General features: G+C 46.3%; 2 protein-coding genes across 5 annotated transcripts in view; one reads left to right on the top strand and one right to left on the bottom strand.

Moving 5' to 3' along the window:
* PEX3 (peroxisomal biogenesis factor 3) overlaps window positions 1-251 on the bottom strand; it is a 28,567-nt gene extending 28,316 nt beyond the window's left edge. For 3 of the 4 annotated variants that reach the window (XM_016223943.2, XM_016223942.2, XM_016223941.2), the window contains exon 1: window positions 85-251. In XM_016223943.2, the coding sequence (XP_016079429.1) occupies window positions 85-157 (73 nt within the window). In that variant the 5' untranslated portion in view covers window positions 158-251. The remainder of the gene's footprint in view (window positions 1-84) is intronic. The other variant, XM_016223944.2, reaches the window with a different exon arrangement.
* A 246-nt stretch (window positions 252-497) lies between these two features.
* On the top strand, window positions 498-12,683 carry ADAT2 (adenosine deaminase tRNA specific 2). The gene is made up of 6 exons (XM_016223945.2): window positions 498-608; window positions 5,653-5,757; window positions 8,198-8,348; window positions 9,350-9,456; window positions 11,784-11,856; window positions 11,968-12,683. Exons 1-6 carry the CDS (start codon window positions 513-515, stop codon window positions 12,009-12,011), a joined length of 576 nt encoding a protein of 191 aa, XP_016079431.2. The 5' UTR covers window positions 498-512; the 3' UTR covers window positions 12,012-12,683.
* Window positions 12,684-13,224: the final 541 nt, after the last annotated feature.

The raw sequence follows: 13,224 nt of genomic DNA, 5'->3' as shown, positions 1-13,224 counted from the left end.
GGTCCCGGCCCCTCTGTTTGTAGACGACAGCCGCCTCTCCCGCCCCTTCTCCCGGGGCCCAGTTCCAAGAACGCTGTCACCCACCTCCGAGGACCGTGCCCAGGAAGATACATTTCTTTTTGTGACGTTTGAGAAAATTCCACATAGATCTCAGCATCTTCAGGCCCTGGGGTGCGGGCTGCCTAGGGGTGGGGGTGGCCCCAGGAAACCGTCTCTTTGTCACCCGACCTGGACGACCCGGCAGGAGCGCCGCCGGCCGGCTCGCCGCTCTCCAGACACCACGAGCGCGACTAGGCGCGGAGACGGTCCCGGGGGCGGGCAGGGGCGGGGACAAGGCGGAGCGGCTGCGCTTTCCGCCGCTGCCGCCGCGCGGCCGCCGCCTCTCCCTCGGCCGCGGCGCCCGGGTCCGCCCGGAACTCGCTCCCGGGTGCGTCGCCGTTCGACGTCCCCGGAAACGGCGTCCGCCGCGCGCCGAGTTCCGGTGCAGCGCTCCTCGGCGGCCCCGGCTCGCTATGGAGGCGAAGGAGTTGCCCGCGCCGGCCACGGGCGGCGAGAGCTGGGTGTCGGCGGAGGAGATCGAGAAGTGGATGGAGGAGGCCATGCAGATGGTGAGGAGCCCGGGAGGTCGACGCCGCGGGCGGGAACTTCCACGGCTCGCTGCCCGGCCGGCTCTGTTGAGCCAACGTCCCAGGAGCTTCCTCGCCCCGCGGCCCCGACGGCGCCCGTTCTCCGGGGAACCGGCGGGCCGGGGACGGGAGAGGAAATGCAGAGATGGTTCCTCGTTCACGGGCGCGAAGCGCCCCCAGCGGCTGCCGCTGGCACGTGCGCGGCGCGCCCCTTCTTTCCTGGGAACACTCTCCGGTCCGCCGGGCGCCGGCGCGTTGCGTTCACGGCCCGAGACCCGCCCAGGGGGAGAAGGAGGGAAGCGGGGGTCCGGTCGGGAGAAAGACGGGGCCGTGCGGGCGGGTTCCACCGTGCGTCCGTCCTACTGCCTTCTGTTCCTTTACTTAAACCTCCCCTGGCTGGGACAGGACCGTCGATGGCGGGCTCGTGTGTCATCCACGCTTTTCCCGCCCTTCTGGGCGCCCCGAGCTCCTTAGTGGGGACAGACGTGTGCTGGGCGTGCGTGCGTGTGTGTGCGTGTGTGTGTGCGTGCATGTGTGTGCGTGCGCGTGTGTGTGCGCGCGTGCGTGTGTGCGTGTGCGCGTGTGCGTGCGTGTGTGTGTGTGCGCGTGTGTGTGCGCGTGCGTGCGCGTGTGTGTGCGTGTGTGTGCGCGCGTGTGTGTGCGCGCGTGTGTGTGTGCATGTGTGCGCGCGCGTGTGTGTGCGTGTGTGTGCGTGTGTGTGTGTCTATCTAGATCTATCTAGAGAAAGCAAGTGTTCTAGAATAAATCAGTTATATATTGTTACAGGATTCACTTCCTGGGTGTCTGGTATTAGTATAACATTGTACTGGGCCTGAGGGAAATTCTTAAGGAAATCAAGCACAGATACTTATCCATTTCAACAAATGTGGTGTAATTAAGTGTTTCTCATGTTTTAGGCCTTGTGCTGGCTGCCCAGGCTGCAAAGGTGAGCAAGTCAGGTTTGCTAGTGCCTGGATCTAGTGCATGCCCCCCAGGAACATACTGTTTAATGGATGAACCTAACCCATGCACTAATGGAGAAGTTAATAAGTAACATGTCCAGGGTCCAAAATAAGAGACAGGTATAAAGTGCTCTCAGATAATACGCAACAAAGTCCTGAGCAAGTCAGTTGAGACCAATTTGGGATGCTCACTGAATTTTTAAAAGAACAAAAGGTATGCGGGTTGGTGGAAAGGAAGGGAAAGGCTGATGAAAGCAGAGGAACTGTCAAGTACCAAGAAATGGGGGGGCTTTGTCTGGGGTTAGGAGGCGATCCAGCTGTCTGTCTAGAAAAGGGCTTCCTAACCTGGGGCCCTGAAACTATATATAACAACGTTATGTGCACCTGCCTGTTCAGTGTGAGAGAGTCCATAGCTGTCATCAGATTCTCACAGGGGATTTGACTGTGAAAAGGGTAAGAACCAAGGGCCTAGGAAAATAGTGAAAAGTTAGGCTGGCTCAGTTGGCTGGTGGGGATGGGTGGTAGTTGGGAGGCTTTCAGTGCCAGGCTGAGGAATTTAAAGTTGATAGAGGAAAACGGAGCTTCTGAGTGTCATTAGCAGTAACTGTACTGCCGTAATCTTTAGTGTAATCTTTTGGATGTTATTACCTAAGAGTCATTCTGGCTGAATTGCTTTTCCCCCCAGCTTTTTCTTTCTTTCATAGGAAATCTATCTGGGGGCTCATCAAGAGTCCGTGCAAACTGCAGTCTGCCCCCAGTCTCCCCGACTTTACTACCACCTCACTAGAAATTAGTCTATAGAGTGATGGCTTTCAGGAGACTGACTCGTCCGTCCCGGAGCTGCCATCATCTTTAACCAGCAGGCCCTGACTAGAGCAAAAGAAAGGACGCATGAAGACAAAGCGGAGGCCAGTGTTTGGGAAGAAGGGAGATTCATTCTTCAGTTCTGAAAGCATGTGGAAGACCAAGTGGCCATTTTACATAGTAACTGAGCCTTGGCCTCTCTTCCAAAAGATGCGATAGTTAAAACCTCCCCGCACAGCTCTCAGAGCCAATTTGCCTGAGCTCTTTTGCATTCATAAAGCAAGGATCGGACTTGCCAGAGGAGTTGGTGGGAGCATTGGGAAGTATGAGATGCGATGGATAGAAAATTATTTTCAGCCTAATTAAATCTATTTTGAACTTGACGGCAAAGCAAATATGTATATTTTATCTGTGCATATATACACGTAGACAGTTGACCCTTGAATAACATGGGTTTGAACTGCACAGATCCACCTATAGGAGGATTTTTTCAGTTGGTCCTTGCAGTTCAAATCCATGTGTCGCAAGGGTCAGCTCTGTGGTTGGGAATCTGCAGAGAGGAGGTAGGAAATAGAGTAAAAGGAGATAAATTTGCTGGCAGGAAAAAAAAAATCCACAAGAAAGAATGAAATGCACAAGCCCAGTCTCTTGGAGGCCTGGGTGGAGAGAGGCTGCCAGGCCTCTGAGGGTGCCCACCCCCGTGTCCTCCAGGCGAATAAGTCAGGACCTGGATCCCCCTGGGCAGTACGGGTTCTCCCTCTCCCGGGCCCCAGGCCCAGCCTCCCTTCCCTCTTGGTCTTGGTTTCTCTTCTACATGTTTGAAGTGGATAGTTTGACAGAAAGTCTGTCATGTGGCCTCTCCATTTGTTTATTCTCTTTCAGTTCTGTCAGACTTCCTGTGTCTCACTCTTGCTAAGTGTTCCCTCTCCTTTTGCCTCTTGAACTGGAGCTTCTTTGACACCACACACTGAGAAAGTAGCTGATCAGGGGTGACTGGAGTAGAAATTAGAGGCAGAGCAGTGGTGAATTGCTGAGGAACCTGGCACCGGGTAGCTGCTCCACAAACACTGTTGAGCAAATGAATGAATGGAGCCCGACTGCCTGGGCCCCAGTCCCAGCCTCTCACATGGGCAGATTCCACAGCCTCCTATGTCTCAGTTTCCTCATCTGTAAAATGGGAAAGATCATCGAACCTATCTCACAGTGTTGTAAACGAAATACATTAGTATTTACAAAGCCCTTAAAATAGTCTTGGTTCAAAGTAAGTTTTTCATTAAATTGTAAACTCTTATCATTTGCAAGCTCAGAATCAGAATGCTTGAGATGTCGCCATAGCCGTGTGTTGAAATAGAAGCTGGACATTTAACTGTAGATAAGTCACCCTTCAAGCCACTGGTTTTCATTGCCACCGTTCTCCTCAGGTTGCCTCCACATCACTGGGTCATTCATAACACCAGACGCTCCTGGTTTTCCCCCTACCTCACTGGGCATCTCTTAATCTGCATTCCCAGATACTTCTCATTCACTGCACCTTTTTAAACATTTTTCATTTAGAAATAATTACAGTTTCACAGGAAGTTGCAAAAAAAGTGCCCAGGGAAGGTCCATATGCCCTTCACCCAGTTTCCTCTAATTAGGTAACATTGTACGTAACACTCGCGCAGTATCAGAACCAGGCAAAGAGCAATGCTGCAGCCTGAGTGTACCCAGGCCGCGTCGGCGCTCCGTGCACTCGGGTAGTTCCGTGTAATTTTGTTACGTGTCTACTTTTGTGTAATTACCACCAGAACTGCCCCATAACCACAGGTTCCCTGAGGCAGCCCTTTTATGGCCACCATCCCCTCCCAAAACCCTAAACCTGGGCAGCCACTAGTCTGTTCTCCATGCCTATAATTTTGTCATTCCCGGAATGTTATATACAAGAATATGTAACCTTTTAAGATTATGTATTTTTTATCCATTCAGCATAATTTCCTTGAGATTCGTCCAGGCTGTTGAGTCAGTCAGTAGTTCATTCCTTTTTATTGCCGTGTACTTTTCCATGGTGTGGCTGTACCACTGTTTAAGTATCCTCCCACAGAAGGACATTTGGGTCATTTCCAGTTTTTGGCTATTATGAATAAAAGTCCTATGAACATTGGTTTCTGAATATGAAATTATGCATTGTAGGAACCTAAGATTTCATTTTCCTGGGTAAATATATGCCCAAGAGTACAATTGCTGGGTTATACGTTCAGTGCATGTTTAGCTTTTTAAGAAACTGCCAAACTGTTTTCCAGAGTGGCTGCACCATTTTACATTCCTACCAGCCGTGTGCGAGTGGTCCTGTTTCTCCACAGCCTTGCCAGCATTTGATGTTTCTATTTTCCATTTTACCCATTCTGATAGGTGTGTGGTGCTGTCTCATTGTAGTTTTAATTTGCATTTTCCTAATGGCTAGTGATGTGGCCGTCTTTTCATGTACTTATTTGCCATTTGCATGCCTTTTTCGGTGAAATGTTTGTTAATATATTTTGCCCATTTCTAATGGGCTTGTTTGGAGTTCCTTGTTGAATTTTTGAGAGCTCTTTACGTAGTCTACATACTAGGTCTTTGTTCAGTATGTGGTTTGCAATGACCTTCTTCAGGTTTTAGCTTGTCTTTTCTTTGTCTTAATGGGGCGTATTAGTTTCCTGTGCCCTTTGTAACAAATTGCCACAAACTTGGTGGCATAAAACAACACAAGTTGATTCCTTTACAGTTCTGCAGGCCAGGAGTCTGGAATCAGTTTCTCTGGGCCACGGCCAATGTTTCAGCAGGGCTGAGCGCCCTCTGGAGGGTCGAGAGGATATATTTCCTTCGTTTTTCCAGATTTCTAGAGCAGTGATTTTCAACTTTTTCATCTCATGGCACACAAATTAATTACTAAAATTCTGTGGCACATCAAAACATATATTTCTTGCAAGTCTGACAAAAAAATAGGTATAACTTTGATTCATTCACGCCGGATGGCTATTATGTTGGCCGTTGTCATTTTTTTATCTGACAATCTAAGGGAAAAGGGGTCAGTGCCCCTTACTAAATAGTCAGGTATTGCACGTTTTAAAAATTCTTGCAGTGCACCAAGTACTGAACTGTATCTGAGAAGAGGGAAAGGTCAGTCCCATTTCTTTGTTCCAGTATTTATACCTGTGTTTATGGCTCTTGCTGCATCTATTTTTTTCCTATAGTCCTTTCAAGTACTGAACATTACACCTGAGGTTTTCCACTTTGTTTTCCAGGCCAAAGAAGCCCTAGAAAATGTTGAAGTTCCTGTTGGCTGCCTTCTGGTCTACAACAATGAAGTTGTGGGGAAGGGAAGAAATGAAGTTAATCAAACCAAAAATGTATGTGAGTTCAGTGGTATGATGTAGGCAAAGGGCAGGGATGGTAGGAGTGGGGGCCACTGCCACAGCTGGCGAGAAGGTGGGTGTGGGCGTCCAGTAGGTGTCAGCGGAAGGGTAGTTTCCCTAAACATCTCTTTTTTTTTTTTGACTGATTTTTTTTTTCTCCGATTCTAAAAGTGACACATGTTGACTTTTTAAAATTTGGAGAATTCAGAAAAATTTAATGAACCAATAAAACCTTCGGAGCTGATTTTCTATTTCATGGAGTTTTACTTTAATGCTTGAGTACAACCTAAGAGGCGATTTTATTACATGGGAGTGTCAGTGTGGAAGAAACTGTCAATCTCCGTTTTAAACAAATCTAACATATGAAAATTCCACCTTACAAAACATATCACATTCTCGAGTAACGATAAAAGGTGTATAAAGAAGCTATTTCTATTTCAGATAATTTAACAGAATGAATTCTCCACTGCCCGCTGTCTCTGTACCTCCATGAAGTATGTTCACTTTAATGGGCTGTGGGACTTTAAATTTATTGTGGTTAGGTTGAAAAGTTCATGAATTAAGGCAACACTTCTTGAATATGTATCACAACAGTGTGTCACAGTAAGTGTAGATGAAGAGTCAGATTTTATGATTATAAGAAGTGCTAGGCGGGCTCAAAGAGAGCATAAGCCCACTCACACAGACTTTGACCTTGTTGTATGACCTTGGGAGCCAGGGAACAAGCTGGTGTTGGTACTGGTGCTATGTGGGCTTCAAGTCATCCATCCTGTCCATCAAAAACAAACTGAGGCTTAGCAAAACACATGCACAGTGGGAACCCGGATTCACAAAGCAGTTATGTGGATGTCAAAATACCTGTGAGATAAGTAATAAACATAATACAACAATTAGGGAATATATAATACTTATACTTGGGAGGAGACTTTTGTATTTTAGATCATTGTCATCTCTCCCCTACCTGTATTTTGTGGTTTGGCACAATATCTTTAACACAGGAACTCTGCATGTCCTAACAGCACCCATCTACCCTCCCAGGGGCCTTGGTTTCTTCTTTACTTTGAAATTAACCTGGATTTTTTTGGCATTCTGTGTGCTAGAGAAGAATATCCTATAATTACAGAGAAAGACTTGACCCCAAGTGAGGAGACCTGAGTCCTACTCTTGGCTTTGATTCCACCACCACCCTCTGTCACCACCGTCATCCCCTGTCCCCTTGTGTATCTTTAGTCCTCCGTATCCTAGCTTCCGGCTCTTCAGCCGTAAAAGAGGAGGTTGACTGAAACGATTCAGTTTAGCAGTTACTTACTGAGAACTACGAGGAGATTTGATTTAGTAAATCTGAATCTGATTTTTAAAAGGCACTCGAGTTGGGGGAACTTTTCAGGCTCCCCAGTTGGTTCTGGTGTGCGGCCCGGTTCGCGAGCCTCTTCTCTAAAGCGCCCTCTGGCCCGGAGTTTATAGTCCTGGCTTTCACGGTACTTGGGCCACTGTGCCAGCATTTTTGACTCCCTGCCCTAGTCACAGGTAAAGGAGCACCTTTCTGTTTACCCTACCAGACTTTATTCTTGTTGAGGACAGAGACTTCTTATTCACACAGAATTTAGCACAGTGGCTTGTACATAGTTAACACTCAGTATCAGTTTGTTGATAAATGTGATGATCATGAGTATTATAATTGTCACGTAGCAGGGTACATATATAGCATTCTACGGCATGCGCTTCCTTAAAGGAATTCAGATTCCTTTAAGACATACAGACACCACTTTACGTATGGGTAAGCCAAGGCTTAGAGAACATACGTAACATAATTAGTAACATCATGGTCCGGATTCAGATTTAAATGCGATTGATTCCAAGTGCTGTGTGATTTCTCCTGTGTTCTACTGCCTGCATGAAGCATCTGAGACCTATACCAAGAATCTGCTTCTCTTTAAGGTCTGTCAGAATATAAAATCTCATCCCAAAGACAATGTGAGACATTCCAATAAGCTAAGTATAGATTTGCTCAGAGTGAGGTCAGTGACAGCCTTGGAAACCCATTGGGAACTGGAGCACGTGCTTATGAAAATTGCAAGTTTTCCCTAAAATATTCGGAAACACCAGGCTCATCTTTTTTTTTTTTGGACAGATCTCTCTGCTTTGGCATTTTAATTGAAAGAGTGTCTCCCAACTTCTTAGGTACTTAACCAAACATACAGCATAATTCGTAGGGCACTTCAGTTGAAATGTGTTTTGTTGGTGAGGCCGCGGCACTTGACCTGGGGAATGCGTTGTCCACTGCCCAGGGTGTCCCGAGACCTCCGTTCTTTAAAACGTTGGCAGAAACAATAGGCCCGTTTTTCGGTTTTGGTTTTTGCATTTATTTTTGAGTATTTGCAGAATACAGTTACGCGTGGCAGAAAGCGCGAAGGCCAGCTGCTGTCTCTTTCAGGCGACTCGGCACGCGGAGATGGTGGCCATCGATCAGGCGCTGGCCTGGTGCCGGCGCGGCGGCCGGAGCCCGGGCGCGGTGCTGGGGCGCGCGGTGCTGTTCGTCACGGTGGAGCCCTGCATCATGTGCGCCGCCGCCCTGCGCCTCGTCAGTATCCTTGCCCCGTGCTCTATACCTGTAAACTACCTCGTTACGGAAGGGTAAATCATAACCGAAGCTGAAGTAGGTTATAAAACTGCGCCTGGGGAAAGGCCTGATGACTGTGCCCCCAAGCCTTTCCTTTGGACGGTAGGTTTTGGTGATTTAAACATTTCCTTTCTCTGTTTATATGTTTTTGTTGGTTTATTTTTTGCCACGAAGTCCTGTTACAGTATATGAAAAACTGTAAGTCAGAAGTCAATACAAAGTAAAAACAACAAACCAATCATTTGTGGTTTAATTGTAACTAGAGGGGAAGTTGCTAAAGTTACAGCTCTTTGACTTGTTTCATGAAAGAGCAAGGGACACAAATACTGAGTGCTGCAACTTAGTCTCTAAAGATTTTTAAAAATTTAATAATTAAAAACCTCGGTTTCACACTTGCATATTTTTGTCTACTTATTTTACTATGCATGTGTGAATCATTTGATCATATAAAAAATAATACAGAGGGTTTTGAGTGTGATAAAATGTATAGTCTCTAGAAAGGGCAGTTACGGTCAAAAGAATTCTCTCCCCACTGTGCCTTACAGAGTGGCTCAGCTTCAGTCTGCTTTGTACGGGGATTCAGGTTATATTTTATTTGGGGAAAGAACAGGGAACAATCTGTTATTTTTAAAAGGTGAAAAATCTCTGGATTAACTCTTGCCTCTTTTCTGGCTCCAATTCTCTAATGATTCCAAAAACACTGATTTAGGAAAAACCAGAGAGAGCACCAAACTGTGAACATTTGCCAGCTGCATATTTAGTTTTCACTCTGTTTGCGATTGTGAGATATTAATTTCTAAATCCTTTAAACCTCTTTTGTGTAACTGGGTTGTATGATTTTTAAGCTTAAGCCTCAGCTTAGTTGTTTTTAAGAGTAGCATGAGCTTTCCTCGCCAGGATGGCTGCTGTAAATCCTGGTTTTGCCTTGAACTGCACATTCTCAGTAGGACCTTGATTCTCTCTTATAAATCCCGCTGGTGGTGTACGGCTGTCAGAATGAACGTTTTGGTGGTTGTGGCTCTGTTCTGGATATTGCCTCTGCTGATTTACCAAACACCGGGAGACCGTTTCAGGTAACATAAACTGTTATGCCTTTTTTTTGTAATTACTTTGATCTCATCGTGGGCTTGCAAAGAGTGAGCGTGTGGTGGGTATTCCAGAGGCCCTGGGAGAACGAGACGCTCTCAGGACTGCTGGTCGAGTTCATTTGTGCCTCAGTGTAAGACGACAGGCAGTCATTTCCAGGTGGGTGCCAGCTCAGAATGGACAGAATCTCTGTGGAAGGAGAGTCCCCTGCCTCCCGAGGTATCTTCTGACGATCTTTACCCAGGCCTTGAGGTATGTGTGAAGACACTACCGCTGTTGGTGCTTCCACCCAGTTAGTGTCCCCGGCTTCATACTATACCAAGTTCTTGTGAAGCTTGGCCTCTGATGGTGACAGTAGATGCTATTTACCTTAAACACAATATTTTTGCACAAATTCAGTATTTTTGCTTAGTTGCCACGTACTATTTTTGGTGTGTAGCAATCAATACCAGCATTTACATTATTTTTTTTCCTTGCCCTTGAATCTGAGAGGGTAGTTTCAGTGGAGTCCTGGGAGCACAAGCCAGCGAGGAGGAGGTTGAGGAGGAAATGAGAGCCCCCAAAATGAGGGCCACAGTTCTGGAAAATTCTCAGGGAGCAGCAGCAGGGAGCAGCTTGCCTGGAGGCAGGGTAGAAGGAAAGTCATTGAGTTGTTTCCCCATAGCTGTATTGAGACAAAATTGACCTATAGTATTGTGTAAGTTTAAGGTGTAAAACATGATAATTTGAAACATGTATATGTTGTGACATGTTTACCACAATAAGGTGAGTTAGTACATCCATCACCTCACATAGTTACCATGTTGTCATTGTTGTTGCTGTGGTGGGAACATTTCAGCTCTACTCTCCTAGCACCTGTCAGGTATACAGTATATCGCTGCCACCTGTAGTCACCACATTGTATCTTAGATTCCTGGAACTTAACCCTCTTATAATGGAAACTTTGTACCCTTAGGCCAGTGTCACCCCATTTCGGCCACACTCTGCCCCTGGCAACCACCATTTTACTTTTTGCTTCTAAAAATAAAATATGATACATAAATACACACACACACACAGAATGTTATTCAGCCATAAAAAAGAAGGAAATCCTTCCATTTGCGGCAATAAGGATGGACTTCTAGGTCATTATGCTCAGTCAGACAGAAAAAGACAAGTACCGCGTGATCTCATATGTGGGATCTAAAAGCGCTGAACTCATAAAAGGGTATTTGTTTTGACGGGGCAGGTTTATGCAGCCTTTGCAGGCCCAGGAGAAAGGGGGGCTCATCCTGAGCAGCGGGCCGTGCCTGCTAGTCCCTGTGCCGGTGCTCGCTGGGTCCTTCCGCCTGGGTGGCGCCTCCGCACGGGCCTCCCTGCAGTCTCTGCTCTGTATCATTTCATGCACCTCAGAAGGGTGCAGCCTATCAAGCCCAAACTCCTGTGACAAGCCTTCAAACCTATATATTTTGACCTTGTTTTATCCCTTTAATTTCTCTCCTTGTACTCCCTTAATAATCACCCCTGCGCCCATCAGCTGGTTTCTTCACGTGCAACCCAAGCTTGTCTTATTCTTTCCCTGGTGCCCTGGTCAGCCTCTTTATTATCCGTCATGAAGGCAAGTTCAAGTTTCAGATCCTCACTGTTCTCACAATGTCGTATTCTTCCACATGTTGCTCTCTTCTCCCCAATTAGATACCAAAGATAGCTCAAACTGAACACTAAAAAAACTCCTTCATAGTAAGAATTGACAAATTTTTTTTTCTGTAAAGATCCTGATAGTATGTTAGCCTTTGTGAGCCGTTTATGCCTCTGACTCATATTCTTATTTTTTCTTAACAACCCTTTAAAAATATAACAGCCCTTTTTAGCTGATAGCCAGCCATAGCTCTATAGCATCGGACACTTAATGGGGCACAGTAAATAAGAGCAGATAAAAATAACTCATGCTTAATGAGCCTTTATGATGTGCCAGGTACTTCACAGGCATTATTTAATCTCATTGAACCCTCACAAATCCTTCTGGGTTAATTGCTATAATTTCGTACATTTTACAGATGAGGAAACCGAGGCATAGAGAGTTTAAGAATCTTAACCAAGATCACATAGCTCATAGCTTCAGTAGTTGATTGAGAAATAATAATTAGTTGATTGCAAATGATGTTTGGCAGGCCATACTGTGTATTCTTTTGGAAACATACTTCCCGTGTTACTAGTATCCACAAAGTATTAACATGATCTGAAAAATGTTTATGTAATTATGTATTGTTTTCTGTGGGATGCAACACACATTATGACAGGCCTATGTTCATTCTCAACTTTAACTCTTCACCAGTGCATTCCGGGGTATCGGGCCGAGGAAGCAGTGGAAATGTTAAAGAACTTCTACAAACAAGAAAATCCAAACGGTCAGTTGTCCCTACTGTGTATAATGTACCTCACTTCAAACGAATCATGATGTAGGGAGTGTGACATGGGCCTGCCGCTTCATCTTCTTTTCTCTTCTGTCCCTTTCACAGCACCAAAATCAAAGGTTCGGAAAAAGGAATGTCAGAAATCCTGAACGTGTTCAAACGAAGGGACCAGTGCCCCTGGATGAAACTCTTGCCTGAGAGCTGGTGACATCATCGAACCATATGTTACATATTATCCTTCACCCGTGGGAAAATGGTCTCTCATCATTTCCTCTGTTAAAGAAACAAATGAACACTTTGAAAAAGTTTGACCATTGTAATCATCTGTTAGTTTTTCCAAAAGCAGAAGGAATATTTTAAGAAAGGGACAAATGAAAGATGAAGGTTTTAGAAATTAGTAAGCAATGCAGTGCACTTCCTGCCAACACCATGGTGCCCAGCCCAGGACAGTGCTGCCAGAGAATGAGCCTGCAGGCCCGGTTACCTGGTGTGTCTGGACCGGGCTCTGCCACCTCGGACACCTGCTCCGCCCCTGGCGTTGCAGAATCAGGTTCTTCATTCTTTGCAACCACTGTGTTCTTCCAGCGTGTCAGGGGCCTGTGACTTCTTTGGAAATTGAACATGAGTCGTATTCATATAGACCATGATTCTGTGGTCCTTTGAACAGATTTTTTTATCTTTATAAAGCATTTAGAGAAAGTGCACATTTTAAAACACGTGCTTAACTGTCATTTTAAATCGCAACGTATTGCTAAAATAAAACTGTATTTGTGCCTTTTTTGAAGATGGATAGTCTTAAAAATAAAAGATAAAAGCATAAATGGGACAATTCCTTCTTTGTTACTGAACAGATGTACTGGGAATCAGTGAACAAAACAAAGAGTCCGGCCCTCATGGAGCTTATATTCTAGCAGGGGAGACAGATAATAAACAGAATAGGTTATGCAGCATGTTAGAGGGTGATCCGGCTCATGGAAAACGAAAGGGCGTGCCATGAGTGGTGGGAATGCTGGTGCGCCATGAAATAGAATGGTTAGTTTGATCTGAAATCGAATACAGCCCTTTCTTTTTATAAAAATCCAGGTTTAGAATTTGAAACCTGAACCTGTAAGACGTGAACACAGCCCTGGAAAGGGAATCCACGGTTCAGGCTGGCTGCCTGCAGGCTGCCCGGCGCCGAGGGAGGGCGGCTTTGCAGAGCCGGCTGCAGTGCCGGCGCTGCCCAGCAGGGGGCCTCGGCGGTCCACCGGGAGCCGCGCTCCAGGCCCGGCCGCAGCTCCTCAAGTTCAAGTCCTCAGGGGCTGGTCCCCGTGCAAAGCGCCTGAGCCCGCGGCTCGGCCGCTGAGCGATGCCTCCGACGCG

The sequence above is a fragment of the Miniopterus natalensis genome, chromosome 5, assembly GCF_054644295.1.
Source record: "Miniopterus natalensis isolate mMinNat1 chromosome 5, mMinNat1.hap1, whole genome shotgun sequence".
Lineage (NCBI taxonomy): Eukaryota > Metazoa > Chordata > Mammalia > Chiroptera > Miniopteridae > Miniopterus > Miniopterus natalensis.
This window is presented reverse-complemented; position numbering and strand designations above follow the sequence as displayed.